This window comes from Stegodyphus dumicola, chromosome 5 (genome assembly GCF_044657685.1).
Source record: "Stegodyphus dumicola isolate Sdum_Otavi_A_Nest chromosome 5, ASM4465768v1".
NCBI classification, from domain to species: Eukaryota; Metazoa; Arthropoda; class Arachnida; order Araneae; family Eresidae; genus Stegodyphus; species Stegodyphus dumicola.
In genome coordinates, this window is record NC_140772.1 from 38,524,955 (window position 1) to 38,546,579 (window position 21,625).

Consider the following 21,625-nt stretch of genomic DNA (forward strand, 5'->3'; position numbering starts at 1 on the left):
ATTAAAAACAAGAGATCACAGAAGAATAACTGCTGCAGTGGAAATCCTTGTGAGGAAAAGCAGCTGAATCACAACCATGAGACAATAGATTTTTTATGATCAAAAAGTAGCAGTAGTAATAGATTTTCTTGGCACAAAACCTAAATGGTTATATGCACCAGACATATGGTATTAAATTCTGCTTTTGTTTTAACTGTGTGTACCTCCCCTTAAGTTCAGCAGACAGACAGCTAAAATGATATGAAGATGAAAATTTATTAACGCCATGATAAAAACATGAAATAGAACATAAAACTAAAAATGATGGAGACTATTTTCTGCTACAACAAGATGGTAAATAAAATTCATAAAATGAAAAGATAAAACTACACAAAATCTGAATATAAATATTTAAAATGATATCAGCTTATGGAATAAAAACCCATCTCCCTTAAATATTCAAATACAAATCTACATCTTTTCCAACTATTAAATACTGAAATAGGGACATTTTACCAAAATGAGTCAAACCGACAGCACAGTATTAGAAAACGATACACAAGTTCACTCTCGGTGCTTAACAAGTAACTATGTGTTATTCGAGGATGACTAGTTCTTTGGTGAGTAAATAGGATTTCTTTGAGAATTTTCTTTGTCTCCCAAATATTCCACCCTGGGTATTACACTTCAGTTTATTATATAACTATGCCCCACCACAGTAATTCAGTAATTGCCAATGGTTCACGACTTAACCCTTGATAGCTCTTTTAATATCAGTCAAAGGAACAAGTCCAGAGCGGGCTAAAGGGATTAAAGTTACTTCAGGCAAGGTTCAGGCAGCTGCTCTGTTAAGTCATCTAAGTTTTATTAATCGATGCATTTGGAGAGAAAGACACAACAAATTGAAACCAGAAACTTTATACTTATTTCTATGGTAACAGCTTGAAGGCTCGTTCTTAAAGGAAATGAACTGGAGGGGTAGCCAAATGAAGTCAGGAGACCTAAACCTCCATTCGCACACTCAACTACAAAATTATCTTGCCTGACTAATGAGAACCTTCAAACCTCAGCTTCTTTCTCTGATTTTGGTTTGGTTTAGTTTATTATGACAAAACACAATAGGACCGTCTGGCTAAGGAAAGGATGCTCTCCTGCAGGACTTTCTCAGGGATACTGGCACATATACACACTGCACACTGAGAAAATCATGAAAACACCGATGTTACTCATACTAATGATATAGGCAAGGCTAAATATATATAAATACACAAATATAAATATCACTTAATAGGCCTTGAAGTTGCATAAATAAATTTATGGTTTTCTTAAGTTCCATATTTATAATATTTCCTCATATGAAAATAATTAGAATTTGTATATACATAAAAACTTTAATAAGTTCAAAATTAACTTGTATGATAGCTAATAAAGTTACTTAGTTTATAACTTTGGATAAAAACACTAACCTTTTTCATGCTGTATGGTTTCAAATTTATTTAATAATATGGTTGTGATGATCACTCTATAATTTAATAAGCTCATATTTTGTCATTTAATATACACCACTGAACATCAAAATTGCTACACTATGAAGGAAACTAAGAGAACCATACATTACTTTTACAAATACATTATTATGGAAGGATGCAAGGATTAAGATAATTTTGAGGTACAGAATATGCAGAAATCAGTATCCTGAACATCTACCTCCGACAAAATTAGCAAGTTATTACATGTCTGGACTCACTGCTGAACAAACTCTTGATGGCAGTTGCAGGTGTTGCAGTCCACATGAATTCTGTGTCAAGAGTTTTATCTGCACAGACTGCAGGTAACGTCAAATAAGTCTCTCTGCAACCATTGACCAGACATCTTCAGTTGGAGAGATATCTACAGAACATGCAGTCATGATAAGAAATGAACCATAAGTATATTGAGGAAAAGTAGGATGGCATGGCAATGCATGATCTTGCACAGACATGTTGAAAAGTGGGATGTGAATGCCTCGAAGATATGGTATAGCCATGAGCAGAAAATCTTAATATAATAGAAGGCAAAATATCAAATATGCAGACTATAAGTGAATGGGATGTATACTTAAAAGGCACCCCCACACCATCAATACATGTGATAGACCTATAAGATAAGAGTAAAGTTCCAACATGTTCTTTCTGTTTGGCGGCTCTACACATGGACACACACACACACACACACATTATATCTCTACATATAGTAAAAGAAAGAGTCTGTCTATGTGTATGTGCGTGTTTCGTTTGTGCTGCGTGTAAGCTAATAGACCCACGACTACAAAATTTGGTACCTAGATGCATCTAGACAAGAGCCAGTGCACCTCGAAGCGATTTTTTCGAAATTCGAATTCTAATTTTTTTTAATGTTTTATTACGAAATCGCGTCATTTTGAGACATAATGGGCTATAGGAAAGCGAGATTTTACTCTACACACTCTGTTTTCACATCGCCATGAAACTTAGGCACTTAGTTATTTTACAAACTTAAAATAAATTTCGTGTTTCAATAAATCGATTCAATGCAAATTTATTTAACAAAGTGAGCTTAACACCTTTTCAATGGGATTTTTTCTTAAAAAGTTTATTTTTAAAAATGTACAGTTTATTTTTCTTTGATTTTTGAACACGTTAAACTTTTATCCTTGTGACTCCTTTTACAAAAAGAATTTTGGAAAAATGATAATATTTTGTATTAAAAAAATTTTTTTTTTTTTGAGGCTTCCAAATATACTTCTCACATCTTTAAAAATGTGATTTTGGCAACAATTTTCCTGTCTTATTGTTTTTGATAGATTTTTGATGAAATCGCATCATTCTGAATAGTTTCATTCTTTTAGAAATATGGGTTTGGCAACAATTTTTCATCGTATTTCTTACATCACTGTTTTTAAGAGATTGGCATATTTCATTAGCATTTATATATATATATATATATATATATATATACAGTCAAAAGTCGTTAATACGGACACCCATAATCCGGACCTCAAAGCTACAAACTTTCTCTGCGTCTCTTTGACGCATGCGCGTAAGACCTTTACGGCTGCGAATATTCGTGTGCGCTTGCTCAAAATACGTTTATGCATGCGCGTTTAATGTATAATGGATGGTATAAGCTAAGTTAAAATTATCTAATTCAGTTAATGTTGCAGATTGCGTTGTTCCTTAATCTTCGAATTGGATCCGGCTTATTATTTTTTGCAGACTGTTAAAGCAATTTTATAAAAGTAAGTTTGAACTTTCGATTATGTCAAATAGAATTTCCGATATATATTTACTAATATGTAAAGGATCTACAAAGCGAAAGTATGTTTCAAAGTCCATTAAACAAAAAGTGGAATTGCTGCAAAAAATGGATAAAGGCATATCCTTTGTTTATCTAACCATTCCGAAATCTGTTTATCAATTTCACGCTGCTCTGCGGCGGGGGGACGCCGCGGCACACAATGAATTGGAAGTTGATCTGTCAGCATTATCCTTATCTTCAGGACAGATGTTTTTAGTTTATTTGGCTTATACTTCCTTACTAAATGTAGTATTTCATCTTGATGTACTCATCTTTGATATGATTTAAATCAAATTCCTCGTCATTATAATTCGCTTCCGATAGTGAAGAAAGTAAAGTAAACAAATAAATATTAAGCTTTTTTTTTTTTTTTTGTAAATTTTGATATTTTTTAGATCATAACTGTTCTTTATTTCATAAATTACGGTTTCATATTTTTAATTTTATAACTTCTGCATGCCATCTTACCAGATTTAAACTGATGATCTATAATCCGGAATCGCCGAAGTTCCAACGAGTCCGGATTAACGACTTTTGACTGTATATACAATACATTTTTATTGTTTTTTTTTTTAATAAAGTTGTTCTGCAGAGTAAAATTCTGCGTGGAATTTTATGTTTTTTTGAGTTGCTTTCATGTTATTTTTTGCTTATTTCACTGTTTGTAAGATAGTGAAAAGGATTGCATGATTTTTTTCTTCAACGGAAAGTTGGTTAATTTTTTTCTCTTGAAAATATAAGATAAATATAATTAATTATACTTTGCTTTTCAGAATTTTTTGTTTTTTGTATTCTTTTATGTTATTTATTACTCATTTCACTGTTTTTAAGTTATTGAAAAGTTTTGAGTGATTTTTTTTTTTTTTTTTTTAGGAAACAAACTTCTTAACCTCCTTTATACCATTTGAGTTCTTAAGATTTTGCAATGGGAAGTTGGTTAATTTATTTATTAGGATAATTATTATTTGTATTAAGGGATATTGCTTATTTCATTGTAATTTTGTTATATGTAATAAATTTTTTATGAGTAAAATTCTATGCAGTTTTTAAATTTAACGTTTGGTGTTTCTTTCAGCCATTCTTCCGGTACATTTAAAAGCAAGACGAAGGCTAGCAGCAAAGCTGCTAGTAATGTTATAAATGTCAGATCGTCAAATTCCGAAAAAAAAAATGACATCCAATCACTATTAATGCATCCATTGCATCAGTTGAACACCATTTAACTAGTTAACAACCTGTTTAACTGCAGAAGCTGTCACACCACTTATGCAGTTATTTGATGCTGCATAACACATTTAATTTCCACACTTACAGCATGTGATATGGCTCTATGATTCTAAAGAGGAATGAGTACAAGATGTTTTTTATCCCAGGCACTGGTGAACAGAGATTCCTTTTTCACTCTATATGGCCCTTTTGGAACCATTAAGCAAATTCTTACAACATTCCCAGGATCTCAACTGTTAGCAGCAATTTTATGATACAATAACATACAGAGTGACATGCTAAAATTCTCCTACAATTGAACGAGTTCCTTTTTAGATGGATAATACGACTTGCAATATAAAAACTATTAAATCCAATTTTCAAATGATAAACTAGAATTTTAATCTGCTTTTTATACTGCTTTGAGGTGTTAGAACTGTTGCCTGTAATATGGATTATTCGATTATCCAGACATGATTTACCATCTACATACATTTCAAGTATATTGTGCATTTTCTTCATAGTGTAGCAATTATAATGGCTAGCTGTATATAACACAAAAATTACAACAATATAAAATTATTGCATAACATAATAAAAGAATGAATGCTGATTGGCATTTCATTACATTTATATCATTTGTAAACTACAATGGAAATATTACAATAGAATACTTTATAGACAGTTATAGCATTAAATAAAAATTAAAACTATATCATCACTTTAACTTATCAATTACCAGATTTTTCTCACCTTATAGACTGCACGACTACAACCTTAAATTCATCCGAAATTTCCGACATAAATGAAGTGATCTGTTTCATTAGTCTATCCACACTGCTTTCGCTGCCAGTTTTCAGTAATGTAGTAATAGCTAGTGTTGCAATATTACGGTTTGAATCTGTTATAAGGTTTTCTAGATCAATGTTGCATGCTGTTACGGCATTTGGATGAGTCATTGCTACCTGCATATTTTTAAATATAATTAATTATAAGTATGAAAAAAGGAATATGCACTAGCTTTTAGGTAAGCAAATACAAGATACATTCACTTCATTAGAATAACTTACAATTTCATACCACTCATACACTTCTCATATACTTACTTTAATGCCACATGGCAAATAACTGAAAATAATCTGTATGAAATTTACACTCACTTCCAAAAGTTAAGCACGGAGAGGAAAATGCTAATTTCCGGAAGCCAATCAGAATTGAAGAGGATGCAATTCGCTGCAGAGGTAGACGGAAGTATGCAAATATGTTAGGTAACAGCCAATCATGCTTTCATGTCAAGAAATATGCAAAGGCAGTCTTATAAGAAGTCAGCTTTATGAAGGGTTACAGAAGTTGATTGTAAGTGTTGATAGAAGGTGTTTAAAACTTTTGTACAATTTGTTTTCAAGACATACATGTTTTTATGACTTCCAGAAGACGAATGGAAGATTCTGAACTTTGCCGTGCAAAGGGTGCATTGAAGCAGGACAGCCGATCACAGATGCTGCTCTTTTCTTCGGTGTTAATCATTCTGTAATTTCACTTTTATAGAAACAATTCCAAACCACACAGACACCCATAGCGGTCGCCCAAGTGTTACAACCCCCGCAGAAGATTGAAATATTGCTAGTGTAGCCAAGCGGAATCGCAAAGCGACCTCCACACGTGTGACATCTATGATTACAGCGTCCATTGGTAAAGCAGTATCTGCAGCTACTGTACCCTGAAGATTACATACGAGTGGACTGAACGCCCGGTACCTTGAGTTTGTGTTCCTCTATTCATTCAATCAAGAGGGGCACGATTACAGTGGTGCCGGGAACATGTCAACTGGAATGTGTCTGACTGGGGCAATGCCATGTTTACTGATGAGTCAAGATTTACTCTGGAGCCAGAAGACAGGCGTATAAAGATATGGTAATGGTATGAATAACGAACACGTGATCAGTCCCAAAACATCACCAACATCACACATTCCGAGGCGGAAGCATTATGGCGTGGGCAGCGATTTCATTAGGATACCGCACCGACCTGCACATCTTTATACGAGGTTCTTTGACGGCTGTTTGGTATCGAGATGAAGTCCTAGAACCCATTGTGAGATTGTACGCTGCAGCAGTTGGCCCTACTTTTGTTTTAATGGACGATGTGATAGAGCTGACATCATCAATGACTACCTGGAGAGTGAAGGGATTGCACGTATGGCGTGGCCAGCATATGCACCCGACCTTAATCCCATTGAAAATCTTTGGCATGCAGTCAGCCGTGCTGTATCTTCACGTTTTCCCACCTCCAGCCACTCTTATTGAACTGGAAACTGCTCTACAAGAAGAATGGCAATTGCTTAATTCTGTGGTGGTTGACCACCTAATTGAAAGCATGATTACAAGGGGTAAACTTTGTATACAGATGAGGGGGGGATCACACACCCTATTAATGTCCTTTTTTTTCATTTTACACTGTTTATTTTCGCTTTATGCATAATTCTGTTTAAGTCTCCAGTATGTCATTATCTGATAACTTACAAAAATTTAATATTTTTTCATTTCTGTATATAATTATTGATTTTGTTTTATGCATAAATATATATACTACTTTCCTGCCGAATTTTGTGTCAATTAAAGCAGTATTTGTTGATTTTTTTGCATTTTACATCTTTGTACTTAACTTTGGAAGTGAGTGTATTTTGTGCTTCATTCTACGTCCAAATAATAAATATAATCTTTCTATTTAACCTTCCAGCACACGCGCTCGGCAATTTTACACGAGCACGCACGCATCGTATTTTTTACGACATCCATTATTTCCCCGTTTTTGGCGCGAAAAACGACAGAAATATTGATATAAAGTGAATATTGATAATCAATTTGTTAAGAAATAAAATATTAATCTTATTAATGCAAAATACAAATGATATCACATTCTAATATAAGTAAATTATTTTTAAGTTCTTATGTTAGTGAGTATTATTTAATAATTATATTTTAAAATTGAAACTAATTTTAATATTCACCAAAGACAAGTATGGACAATAAAAAAGGAAAACACCTTGGTAGGAAAAAAAGGAAGTTTAGCATTACTTACTTTTGCAAGGAAATTTACTTCTTACTTGTTACAAAAATGCACTTTAAACTAACTTTAATGTTTTTACTTATTTCTAAAAAATAGAAATAAAAGAAAATAAGGAATGGAAATCGCTATTGTTCTCCAGTCCAAAAGTTTCCTCGTCTTCCTTTTCTTCATCAGATAATTCTTGAAGAATCCGAGCAAAATCAGCTGGTTGAAAAAATATTTTTACCATGAAAAACGATATAAAATTTACAGAGCCAAATGTACTTGAATTAAAATAATACACGGCAATTAATAACACAAAATTACAAAATATTTGAGAAAAAAATATTTTCCAAATTTTGAAACACGACCACATGCGTCTCATAAATTTTATAAAAAAGCTGCCACGTAGCACAAAAGCCCAGTTAAAAAAAAGTCAAATGACTTCCTGTTGGCACATTCCATGATGTGGGGAAGGGTAGAAAGAAGGAATAGAAATGACCTTCAGACGTCTCAGCTTTCATATGTGAAAAATGTGCATTAAAAACTGAATTTGTCATAAATTTTGTGCATATGCGCATGCTGGAAGGTTAAATATGCAAACATAATTTGGATTTGTTGCTAAAATGAAATATTAGTGTAATCGTTTCTACAAAATCACCTTTGCAAAAGGTATATGAAACATTTTGCACATGAGAAACTGATTTTTATATGAATAACTGTCCAACTGGCTGTAATGTACGCACAATGCCTTCCTTTTTCCAGAAATTTTCTCTATCATATAGCCTACTCTCAATTGCAGTAATATTCAGAGTTTGCATCTGTACTTTGTAAATCATAATCTCTTCATCTGTAACAGTTCTTATATAGAGAGTTACTCTAAAAGAGGTTGACTCAATTGTATAGCATCCATCAGTAATTAATGATTACTTTAAATTCCATCATCATACCAGTTTTGCCTCTATCAAATAATATTTCATTTATATCTTTTTAAATAAAAATATACAATTTAAACATTTTATAACTAAATCACAGAATAACAGCAAGGTGTTTTAACACGAGAAGGGAAAAGCACTGTGTAAGAAATGAACACAATTAGTGAGGTACAACGAACCAATATGTTTGCATGAATGCAGTAGCTTATTTTCTTGCAAAAAAAGTTAAATCCATCAATTCTCAAAAATTTTCTTACAATTAAGAAAATTATTTAACAATCCTGTTTACAAGTAATGAGACCAGTATTTCTACTCGCACACTTTCTGTCAATCTCTTAATCTTTATACAAATATACCTTCATATAAAACCATTTGTACACAATTTATACTTTTCCGATATATTATTTTGACAATATTTACTTTTGAAAAGTAATATTCATAACAGAAAACATTTCATTTTACAACAGCCAAGGGGAAATGGTGCACATACATCTTTTTACTGAAAATATCTTGCACATATCGTTCTGGCCTGTGACACTAAAGTGACAGTACATTTACCTGACATGTCTATTTGGCCAACAGTGCGAATTCTTAAGACAAAAACATGCAATAATGTTTAAAGAAAATGTTTTCGCATATATCTCCAATCACAGACTGTTTTGAAGGCACAAGCAAGGAAGTTTATGGAGAAGTACAATTTTTTGTCTTTAATGCTACAGATAGTATAAATATAAAATTATACAAAAAATTAACCCAAGTTTGGGTGTATTTTTAATAAAACCATGCATTTTGTAGGTGATTAGACTATCACTCCTTAAAGAATTGGGTACTTTTCTGTTACTGGGACCAGATTCAGAAATATATGTACATAGTGTGCCTATACACACACACACATGTATACATACACACAATTTCTGAATAAAGTCCTGATAACAGAACTACCAAAAAATTGCAGCAGTGAGAGGAGAAAAAGGATCAATATGGAACAGATATTTCTTTTTAAAATAAATGTTTCTATTTTGCAATCAATAACTTTGTAACAAACCAAAATATTAACATAAGCAAACATGATACAAGTTGCATAAATTTAATAACTTGAAAAATCAGTGTTGATTTTAAAATCAGGCTTGATTAAAGAAAATTCAGCATTTAAGAAATCTGGTATTATCTCTTGCAAATGCTCAACTTAGATAAATACTGCAGTTTATTGGCAGTTTGCCAAGTTTTGTTGGTTTCGCGGTTCTTTTGGACGGATTGGTCACATGCTTATTGTCTAGTATACGTCGGTTGTGAATTAGTAATATATAAAGAATGATAGTTGAAAAAAGTAAAATAATGGTGATGATGCAAGATAGCAAACGCGATAATTTTTCAGTTAGTGATTATAATCTCAACGCATTTTCCAGATGTTATTCCTACTACCAAAAAACAAATCCAATGAGACAGTGTTCTCTGTCCTCCTGTATTCCAGAGGTAAGCCAGTAAGAAAAGAGACCAAATACCAGTGTATAGAATGTCAGGTATCACTTTGTGTTGTCTCTTGTTTCAAAAACTATCATACAATTTTTTTTATTTGCCCGAGGCAACTCTGGATAGTAAACTAATATTAAAATTAAATGCTTTTACACCTGTAAAAAATTAAAAATTCAACTTAAAACCTATATATTTTGTTTTGTTTCATTTCCTTGTATTTGATAATAAAATAAAAAAATGTGATGATTTTATGCAATTTTTTTCAAAAAAATTTGTAAGGGAAGCGGCTAAACAATTAAATTTTATGGATCAAAATTTGTGCAGGATATCAAATTCAAGTAATTTTGATGTTTAAGTGAAACTATTGTGTGAACGGTGAGAATGACACCATGCACAGTGCTAAATTTGCACAATGCTAAGTTTCTGCAATTTTTTCATAATTTCTGAAGCTAAAAACAAACTGCAGTATACATGGGGAGAAGAATGACCCTCTCCCCCCCAAAAAAAGATGTTTTTTTTTGTTCTGTAAAATTTTACCAGATGACTTTTCATAACCACTTAAAAATTTACTACTTTTATTCTTAAAGCTCCAGATAAACAACGGTTCGAGTTCACTTCTTACAGGTTTGAGTGGGTATGAAGAGAAGTCGAACAACAAAAATCAGCATTATATTTTCAAATTTTCGGCTGTTAAAGTGCAAATGAATGAGATCTTCTCATTCATTTGCACTTTGGTAGCTGAGGATGGTTTGGTAAAACAATCGAAACAAGTTCTGTGAAAATTTGCAAACATTGTGCTGATTTTTGTTGTCTGACTTCTAAATTAATATTTGTTCAGCATGTTATTTTAACCTAAATCTATATCAATGCAAAGATGTCATTATTGTAAAAATTAAACAATCAAATACTCAAATATTTTTTTAAAAATTAGGTTTAGCTTACATTTTGTTGTTTAATTGAGTACACCTTTCTCTAAAACCTTAATATTCTACTACACAATCGAATGCAGAATAAATATAATAAAAAAATTACTAAAATTTAAATACAAATCCTTCAAAATTACTATTACACACCTTGTTTAATGTCTTGACAGCGGCAAACCTTAATGTAGGCTTAGGTGATGCACAAAATAATTGCAAGACAGACACAGCAGGAGCCAGTTCCCTGGGAGTAGTAGATTTCATGTTGACTATAGCATGAGCTGCCTCATATATAACCATTTCACTTTTATGTCGCAAGCAGCTCTCTATGAAATCAAAGTGAGGACTTTCTGGTCTGCAGAAAATTGAGGAAAGGAAGAATTATAATCTTGAAAATTCTGCAATATTTCAATAACAATGAATAGCTTATATAACTAAAATTAAGAAAACTCACCCAGCTTCATCATCTTCAATTAGTTTACACGCTATTCGAATCTTTAAGAAGAAGGAAAAAAAAAAAAAAAAAAAAGGAACTTTGAAAACTGACACTTTGAAACATGTTTAATTCAGTTTACAATTCTGAATGAGTTTACTTACCAACAGACATACTGCATATGGAGATTTCAAGGATTTCCTAGTATATTTTGTGAGAAGTTTGGAGATAGCTAGTTTATCATTTTTTCTGATTTGATAAAGTAATCCCATGGCGTGATACTGTATAAAAGAAATATAATTAAATTATACTCTTTTCCTTGAGTGTTTTACAGATAATGCAGTCAAATTTATAAATTATTTTATATCTTTCATTGAAAAATTCAATTAAAATCATAATTAGGAAGGGTACTTTCCACAAATATGCTTAAAAAAAGAAGTTTGATAAATTACAATAAAACTGTATTTTCAAATAGCATTCTTTGTGCTGCATTATTTATGGCATATATATAAAGAGGGGGAACAAACAGAACAAATGGATATAAAAAAATTATTTTAAAATATTGATACATTCATTACACATGCAGCTATTATGTAACTCGAGGCCCGAAGGACTCGTGCAGCAATGCCTAAACATTTTTTTTATGTTAGTAAATGAATAATAAAGGAGTATGGTAACCTTTTATGTCGACATTACGCTTGGCGATAATTATAGATTTAAGTTAAATGCGCTAAAAATGTTGACGGAAAATTTACCAAAAATTTCTTTCCCATATGCTAAAAATAGATTTTGTTGATGATACTCATACACCTAAAGATTACATTTAGGGCTATTTGAATTAAGAATAACTGATTTGTTATTCACATAAACCCAGAACCAGCGTCAGGGCTAGTATGGCTGCACAGAGTCACAGAACTTAGGACCCACAGAGACTGCTTCAGGCGGTAAGATATCTAGCGCCGGACCTCAATAAGGCTTAAGTATATGTGGGAATTTATTTACTCAGAACTCTGATAAGCCTTAAGCATGAGCAAGAAAAGACATACATATAATAAATAACTAAACTAATACAATTCAGGCTTAATTGTCTCAGTGCGCAATAGAAGCAAGATAAAATGTAATGGAAAATAACTAAACTAATACAATTCAGGATTAATTGTCTCAGTGCGCAATAGAAGCAAGATAAAATGTAATGGAACAACTTGTCGTTAGTCACCAAGCTCCTGATGCATAGCCAAATATGTATAGTGAAGGATAGCTAAATTTGATGATGACATCCACTAATTTTAATGGTTTTCGGATATCGCAAAACAAAGGTGAAATTTTCCAATTAACGAATTTTGTAAAGAAATGTGGAGAAGCAGTAATAAATAAAGATGATATGAAAGAAATTTTTCATTGTGATGACAATGCTTCTCAATCATCAATCAATTAATGAATGACAAAATCTAGATCCAGAAAATACCGCTACCGATAATGAAGAAAGTGACAGAGAAGTTACTGAAAACAAAAAAATTTCTATTGTTTAGTTAGTCGGAATTCTCGATACAAAAACATTCAAACCTCCCCTTAACTGAACAGTTTAGTGCTAAATTTAAAGTTCAGATTTAATGACTAAAATGATGAAAATACTGAAATATTGAATTTAATTACTCATGATGATAGAACTATGTAATTAATTAAATGACATGCAACACTATTACTAACAGTGCCATAAATAAAGCCGCTTAACATGCATTTATTATTACAGGACTTCAACAGTGTAACTGAACAAGAGATTATGTCTGTCTACAGAATTAAAGTATTGGCACAAAAAACGAAGCAACTTAAACAACTTACATTGAAAGAAACGTTTCATAAGCTAAACAAATAAATATTAAGCTTTTTTTGTAAATTTTGATACCGTTTAGATCATAAATACCGTATTTATGCGAATCTAATGCGCATCCCCATTTTAAAACTTTAAATAATAAAAATTTGCTTGTCGGCGAATGTAATGTGCATCAATGATATGAGGAATTTATTGAATCTTATTTTATACAACAATGGATTTGTATATAAACTATCAATTAATGGTATGATAATTTTATTTAAATTTAGATACCATATTTTATACAACAATGGATTTATACATAAAGTAGCAGAACATAGAATTAACCTATTAGTGGGCTATTGTCATGTGAAACAATCATTGTTAATTAGCACTACCGTATATACGGTACCTATCGTAAAATATGAACATGAAATAAATCATAACAGTTTCTACAATCAGTGATTAATAGTAAACGTCTTTATTCACTAATGTTTTCATCACTGGAATCCTCGCACCTCTCTTCGTCAGAAGCAGATTCATTTCTTCTTTCCTCGTCATCGTCATCCTCGGCGTTCCAGAGCACGTCATCGTCACTGCCATTCAATGAATTTGAAATACAGCATTTCTTGAAAGATTTCACAATCATTGGTGTTTCGATGCTTTTCCAGGCAGCAGAAACCCAGTGTGCAACAATGTGCGGTGCAGCACGCTTAATTTTTCCTGTCGGGGTCAATACACAGTTTGGCTCACAAAACCATTTTTCATACTCCGCCTGAACGTACCCCTTAAAGGGTTTATTTATACTAACATCCAGGGGTTGTAACACAGACGTCACCCCTCCAGGAATGATAACAAGATCACTGTCTAGGCTGTGCATCTTCTTTCTTACGTCATCGGTGAGATGACCACGAAATGCGTCCACACAAAGCATTGATGGTGGATTAGAGAGCCCACCGGGACGGCGTTTCCATACATTTCGGAGCCAATCAAGCATTAATGATTCCGTCATCCACCCCTTCTCTTGGTTTCGAATCAGCACATCATCTGGGAACAGCTTTTCATTCTTAGGGGTTTTAGGGCATGTTTTCCATTTGAAGATTAAGAAAGGAGGAAGTTTGCACCAGTCTGCTGTTATTGCCAGCATCACTGTTACGTGTTGTTTTTCACATCCCGAAGTTTTGATGATAACTTCCTTAGTCCCCTTCTCTGTAATGGTGTAGTTACGAGGCATATCAAACCAAATTGCCGTCTCGTCAGCGTTGCCAATTTGCTCCATTGAAAAATAAAATTCTTTTCCTTTCGAAGTGTGATGACATACCGCTGAAATGTTAGTAGTTTTCCCTCAAAATCTGCAGGAAGCTTTTGGCATATTGTTGTACAGCGTCTTAGAGATAAACCCATCCGCTTCATAAACCGATCCACCCATCCATGGCTAGTCTTAAACTCTTGTTTTGGTATTCCAAGAACTTCAGCCTCCTCTTTTGCTTTATTTCTTATGGTGTCACTAGTCACAGTTTGTTAATTCTTCCTGCTTTCATGTAAAAATTCCAAAACTTTTTCTTCAATTTTAGGGTGTCTTCCTTTGTGAGGGGGAGTGAATTTCTTTCTACTAGCTTTAGTTGCAAACAGTACCAATTTCTGTTACCGCCACAAGCGAACATTGCTCTCAGCTACGTTGAACTCTCTCCTTACCTTTCTATTGCCATTTTTTTCAGCATAAAGAATTACTTTACGTTTGAAAGTAGCGTCATATGACATTCTTCTCTGTTTGCCCTCCATTTCATGACTACATACCATGCAGTTTGTATCCTCTATGCAATAATGTGTCAACAATAAATATAACGGTAAATGTAGTCGAGAAATTTGGTTGACGTCATCGGCGAACTTTGCACTCGAATCTAATGCGCACCCTAATTTTGAATACTACATTTGGCCAAAAACGATGTGCATTAGATTCGCGTAAATACGGTATTTAATTTTTTCATAAATCATAATTTCATATTTTTAATTTCATAATTTCTACATGCCATCTTACTAGATTTAAACTGATGACCTAATATCCGGAAAAATCCCAAATCTGGAATAGCCGAAGTCCCGACGAGTCCGGATTTCGGACTTTGTACTGTATAACAAATTAATACACAACCAACTAGACTGAAAACAGTCTTAACATATAGTGGATGGACAAAAATATGGAAACACCTCGTGAAATGCATGTTTCAAAAGAAAGATTGATTTTAATGAAATATGTAGGTGGCGCTGGCATTTTTGACGCCACCTATAACAACTTCGTAAATGTGCTAAACAGTTCAGTTGTTGTCGGAGTACTGTTATGTGAGGTTGTCATTGCATCATGTCAGAGTTAACAGACTTCGAACGTGGGCAAATTGTTGGAGCACGTATGGTAGGTGCTTCCGTAAGCAAGGTAGCCGAGGTGTTTAGCGTTTCAAGAGGTACTGTATCGAAGATTTATTCTGCATATTTGAAAAGCGGAAAAACATCATCTGCTAAATCACAGCGCGGACGAAAGTGTGTCCTGAGTGATTATGACAGACGATCATTAAGGGCAATTGTGACGAAAAATAAGAAGACCACATCTGCAAAAGTTACTGAAATGAATGTTGTGTTACCGAACCCTGCGAGTACCAAAACAATTAGAAGGGAGCTTCATAAACAGGGAATTGCTGGCCGTGCTGCAATTGAGAAGCCACTCATCAGTGATGCTAATGCCCGTAACAGGAAAAGGTGGTGTTTAAGTCATAAAGCCTGGACTATAGAGCAGTGGAAGCGAGTAATATGGTCTGACGAGTCTTCTTTCACATTGTTTCCCACTTTTGGCCGAGTTTACGTTTGGAGAACGCCATCTCAAGCCTATAATACAGACTACTTGTTGCCAAGAGTGAAACATGGCGGGGGTTCTGTTATGGTTTGGGCAGCCATATCGTGGTTCTCTGCTAGCCCCATGATAACTGTGTCAGGGCACATGACTGCCAAGACTTATGTGAACATTTTGGCCGATCAAGTTCATCCCATGGTACGAACTTTGTTCCCCGATGGTGATGGTGTCTTCCAATACGACAAAGCCCCTGTTCACACAGCTCACATTGTCCAGGACTGGTTTTCTGAGCACGAGGATGAGTTGTCCTATCTTCCCTGGCCACCACAGTCACCAGACCTGAATATTATTGAACCTTTGTGGTCTACGTTGGAACGGAAAGTGCGTTCTCGTTATCCACCGCCAACATCGTTACTTGAACTTGCCACCGCTTTGCAGGAAGAATGGTATAATATTCCCTTGGCAAACATACAGGAACTGTATTTATCCATTTCAAGAAGACTGCAAGCTGTTTTGGATGCCAACAGGTTTCCTACACCATATTAAGCAAAGAAACATATTTTTTTAAAGGTGTTTCCATATTTTTGTCCAACCCCTGTATATCTCACTATGTACTGCAGCTGACTGGATACTACTGCACCATGCACCAAAGCATGGCCAACAGCAAATGTGTAAAGTATATTTACAGGCTGCAGCAGAAAGACCTCAATTTCTGAGTAGCATAGCTATGGTTTAGGAAAGATTACAGTGATGGAGAACGTACTATTGAATAGAGAGTTGCATGCTGCTTTAGAATAGATCATAACTTAGTCAAGAGAATATCACATGTTCATTGCATTGCAGTTTATTCACAATGCAGCTTGCCATTTACATCCACTTCATGCTCAGTCAACAGGACCCAATTCCTGATAAAAAAAGCATTAGGCATTCATTGTTGGGTGTCTAACTTTAAAGCTCTGAAGGATATGACTGAAGGAGGCAGGAAGTTGCTGCCATTCTGCTTAAAATAACTCAAAGTCTTGGAAAACTACTGAGATACATAAACAACAGAAGGCATCACTTGAGTGATGTTTTATATAAAACAAAAACCACGTTCATGTAAAATGGCATTACGTGTACTTTGAAGGAATACAGAGAACATTTATATTTTACTTGGTTTGGATTTTATTGGCTTCATAAATCAGGAAGTTCCTTCTGCTGCATCCTGTATAATTCTGATTAAAAACATTCTTGAAAAGAAAAATTTTTATCATGAAAAGTATATTCTGATAAATTAAAAGTATTTGCCAAGTTTTTAACACTTGCCTATGTCCCAGAATTATATGAAAATTTCTAAAAATACTTTCTAGCTCCACATCAAATATATACACATTGGCCATTTTATTTATAAAGAGAACCATTATTTTACCTTTACAGCTACCTTTCAAACCTCCCCTTAACTGAACAGTTTAGTGCTAAATTTAAAGTTCAGATTTAATGACTAAAATGATGAAAATACTGAAATATCAAATTTAATTACTCATGATGACAGAACTATGTAATTAATTAAATGACATGCAACACTATTACTAACAGTTCCATAAATAAAGCTGCTTAACATGCATTTATCATTCAGCAAATTATTCATTTAGCAATGAACAAAAAAAAGCACGTCTATAAATGCTGGTCCATAAATATGTAAAAGCAGAAGTTTTTGTACCGATATGTAAAACATGAAAATTGAGTTAAAACCAAAATTAATAGCTATATTAATTACCTGAACCATAACATTATCAGAATTCACAGCTTCCTGAGCTTCATTCACCCATCTTTTCACTACATCTGGACTTGACTGCATCAGATGCTGTAATTGTAATATTTTAGTTATATTCCAACATGGGGGGGGGGAATAAAAAAGAAGGAAGAAAGAAAAGAAAATTGCACAGATTTATATACATAGCCAAAGGTCTTACTAATGATGACACCAAAGCAGCACTTGATACAGAACTATTTTTATCAACGATTGCCTGCTTCATATACCTCTCTATAGCTTGCAGCATACCACCCTGACACAAAGAAATTGTAAAACAATAAATATACACATAAACAAAAAAAAAAAAAAGAAAAAGAAAAGAAAAGAAAAACCTAGTGAATTTTATAGATGAAACAACATTAAATTCATAATGGCATGTTCATAATTACAAATGGAAATTATGCTTTCTAAAAGTTCAAACAGATACATTAGATAAATGAGAAACACAACATGAGGTCCAGCTGTATAGCAGCGGAAATTTTATATCAGTAGAAAAATTACTACTTTGACTAATTACACAGCCATAAAATATTGCTAATCAGCAATTTTTTTAGATGGCAAAAATGTTCGTTTGGCTATCTTTATGGCTCATTAATACTGTACTTTTCATAAATCTGTATGTGAATTTGGTAGGTCTAGGCAGCACCTAGACCTACCAAATTTTGAATACACACTGTCCTCTACCTGAACATATGCAGCTCGAAAGTCTACTTTGAATTTTGAATTTGTTTTAAAATTTGCTTTGCATTCTGTACGAGTTTAACGAATTTTGATAAAAAAAAATATGGCGATTTAAAAGCTTCATGCTGCTACTCATCGAAGCATAAGATATTTATGTTTGAATAACCAGAAAGTTCAATGATGTAAAATAAATATGTTGCTACTTGACAAAATGTAAGTAATTCGTCATTCAAATGGAATATAAAAACTCAGATTTAAAAGAAATGTATTGCCAATGGTCAATATTAAATATTTTTATCTTTTTACATGCTAGTTTGTTGCTATTTGCTGAAGTGTAAGAAAGTTAATTTTCTTGTCATTAATGAACAAATTACACAATTTAAAAGCATTAAATGCAGATTCATTTCAGTTATTAGTTTTTAGCTGAACCCAGGAATTTACATTAGCTGGATTAATTAAAATCATACATTTTTCTAACTGTTATAGGCAGCTAGCCACATAAGTGACTAGTTATTCACTGACAATGGATAAACATACTAATGGACAACAATGGAATAATAATGGATAACTCGCTAATGGATGAACATACAGATGGAGGACAAAATAATATGAACACCTGTGAAATAATGGAAACTCTTTATTAATAGGGGGTTAGACTGAAGTACAGATTGAATGCGATGTGAGATAGATGCACAAAGGTCATGGACAATATTTAATGGAATATTAAGCCATTTCTCCTGCAGAGCAGTCTATAATTCCGAAAGTCCGGATGGATCAGGCGTCGCACGTGTCATGCACTTACATGAGATCCGACTCATCATATCCCATTGATCTGTGAAAGGATGTGGAAATTGGGAACGAAGTTTGGACTCCGAATAAATAAATCCATAAATGTTCAATAATATCCAAGTCCGGAGACTGAGGGGGGCCAAGCGAGATGTTCAATTGCATCGTCATGCTCTTCGAATCATTCTTGAATACACCTAGCAGTGTGGATAGAGGTGTTGTCGTCTTGAAAAAGCGATCGCTTTTCAGGGAATACAGTCTGGACAAAATTATGGACATGATCCCATAAAATGCTTTGATTGGATGTGATCCTCCCATGCAGAATAACAAGTGGCCCAAGACCGTGCCAAGATATCGCACCCCATACCATAACGGTGCCACCCCCATTCTTCGCAGTCGGCAAAAGGCAGTCAGGATGAAACGCTTCTTTGGGCGTTCTCCAGACATAAATGCGTCCGGTCATCTGAAATAGGGTGAATGACGATTCATCTGACCATATTACCTGTTGTCACTGCTGTGGGTGACAGCCTTTGTGATCTCTGCAACATTGGTGTCGCCTGAAAGCATTAGTTGCAGTCACCAAAGGTTTACGAATTGCCACCCTGCCATAAATGTTTGCAGCATGAAGTTCCCTTTTGACAGTTTTTGTTGAAACGGGGTCCTGGAGATGACTGTTCATTTTGGATGTTATCTTGTATAACGACTGCTTGTGCTTTCGGGCTTCTATGCGCTTCAAGACCCGTCTTTCCCTATCAACCAGCTTTGATTTTTGGCCACTGTTGTGCTTTGAAAACGTCATCTTACACTCTTTCGTGTACGTTGTCATAATGGCTGATACCATACTCCTTGCACACCCCCACAAGGTTTGCTGTTTCCGTAACCGATGCTCCACTTAAACGCGCTCCAACTATTATTCCTCTTTGGAACTCTGACAAGTGTGACATTTCAACAGCTAGTTCGACCGAAGCATGGAACACAGGTGACTGCTGTTGAGAGACTGATACCTTCCTCTTCATGCTCACTAGGTTTCAGACTTCTGTTGCAGGTGGTGCGGCTGTACTGCAGGTGTGAAATACCTCATACTTTTTCACAGGTGTTTGCATTATTTTGTCCTCCATCTGTATATTATAGTGGTCAGGCTAATAATAATAACAAAAAAGGAAGGATTTTATTGTTTTTTATTATTTTTATATTATTTTGCTTGCTTTATTTTATCTTGTCAGTACAAGAAATTTAATAAAATCAGCATAGTCATTAACATTTTAAGCATATAAATTCTTGTGTATTCAAAACTGTACATACATCAAAATTAAGATATTTATTACACATGGAATAACCCTGACACGTGGTGGATACATACATGTGGATATTCGCGTAGAATGGATATTGTCACAAGTATACTTGAAATTATGCCAAATTGACTCCAGTTTTATGAAATGTTGAAAACCAGAAAGTGAAGATCAGAAAGGGACAGAAAAATGGAAATTATTCTTTGTGTGTGCATGTTTTGGACAGAAATAAAAACAGGCATTTTTTAAATCTATAGAAGTTATTTGAATATAATTCTGTACAATATTTACATTTATAACAAAAATCTATCTAATATAATTCTTATGCCTATATTTATATTTATCAATTTCATGATAGTAAAATTCATTAAAACATAAAGTGAAAAAACTTTTACAAAGCAAATTTTAAAAAGAAAAATGACATATCAAAGTTTAGAAATGGAGAATTAGACAACATTTACTATAACTTTTTAGATTTTATTGAAAGAAAATTCAGAAAGTGCGCTTCATAACATTCATCAACTAGTTGAAATTTCAGAAAGAAAGTATTTGCAAATTGCCAAATATGAAAGGCAAAGACATTAAAACATGAGAATTGCTGTTCATGTTTTTGGCCTAATAATAAAAAACTGCTTATTATCAAAGTTTTTTTTTTTTTTTTCAAAATATTTTCCATGAGGATTCAATACACTTTTACATGTATCTGAACCAAGTTTTGAAGCACTTTTCCCACTTTTTCACTCTGATTGAGGTAACTCCAAAACATGAATTTTGAATGCATCAACCAAACTGCTTCTTCGGGTGTCACAAATTACCGACCATGTAATTTATTTTTGATGTGTAGGAATAAAAAATTTCATTGGGTGCCAAAACAGAGCTGTATTGTGCATGACCCATCTAGCCAATGTTTTGGACAGTCAAATATTCTTTTGTTTGAGCCGATATGCAAGAGCTCGCATTGTCATGAAGAACGAGTTACCCCTTCTGCTTTTTTCGAATTTCTTCAACAACTTCTGGCAAACAAATGGTCGTGTACCATTTGGAATTGACCTTCCTGCGTTACTCCAACTATACTATAAGTACTATATTGTTTGCAATTTGCAATAAAGTAAGTTTTCC

General features: G+C 33.6%; 1 protein-coding gene across 2 annotated transcripts in view; it reads right to left on the reverse strand.

The window, feature by feature from the left end:
• gammaCOP (coat protein (coatomer) gamma) overlaps positions 1-21,625 on the reverse strand; it is a 60,504-nt gene that overhangs the window by 18,040 nt on the left and 20,839 nt on the right. For both annotated transcript variants that reach the window (XM_035351418.2, XM_035351419.2), the window contains exons 7-12: positions 17,911-18,003; positions 17,715-17,801; positions 11,474-11,590; positions 11,331-11,371; positions 11,030-11,231; positions 5,254-5,465 (exon numbers count right to left, since the gene is read on the reverse strand). In XM_035351418.2, coding sequence (XP_035207309.1) covers positions 5,254-5,465; positions 11,030-11,231; positions 11,331-11,371; positions 11,474-11,590; positions 17,715-17,801; positions 17,911-18,003 — 752 coding nt within the window. The remainder of the gene's footprint in view (positions 1-5,253; positions 5,466-11,029; positions 11,232-11,330; positions 11,372-11,473; positions 11,591-17,714; positions 17,802-17,910; positions 18,004-21,625) is intronic.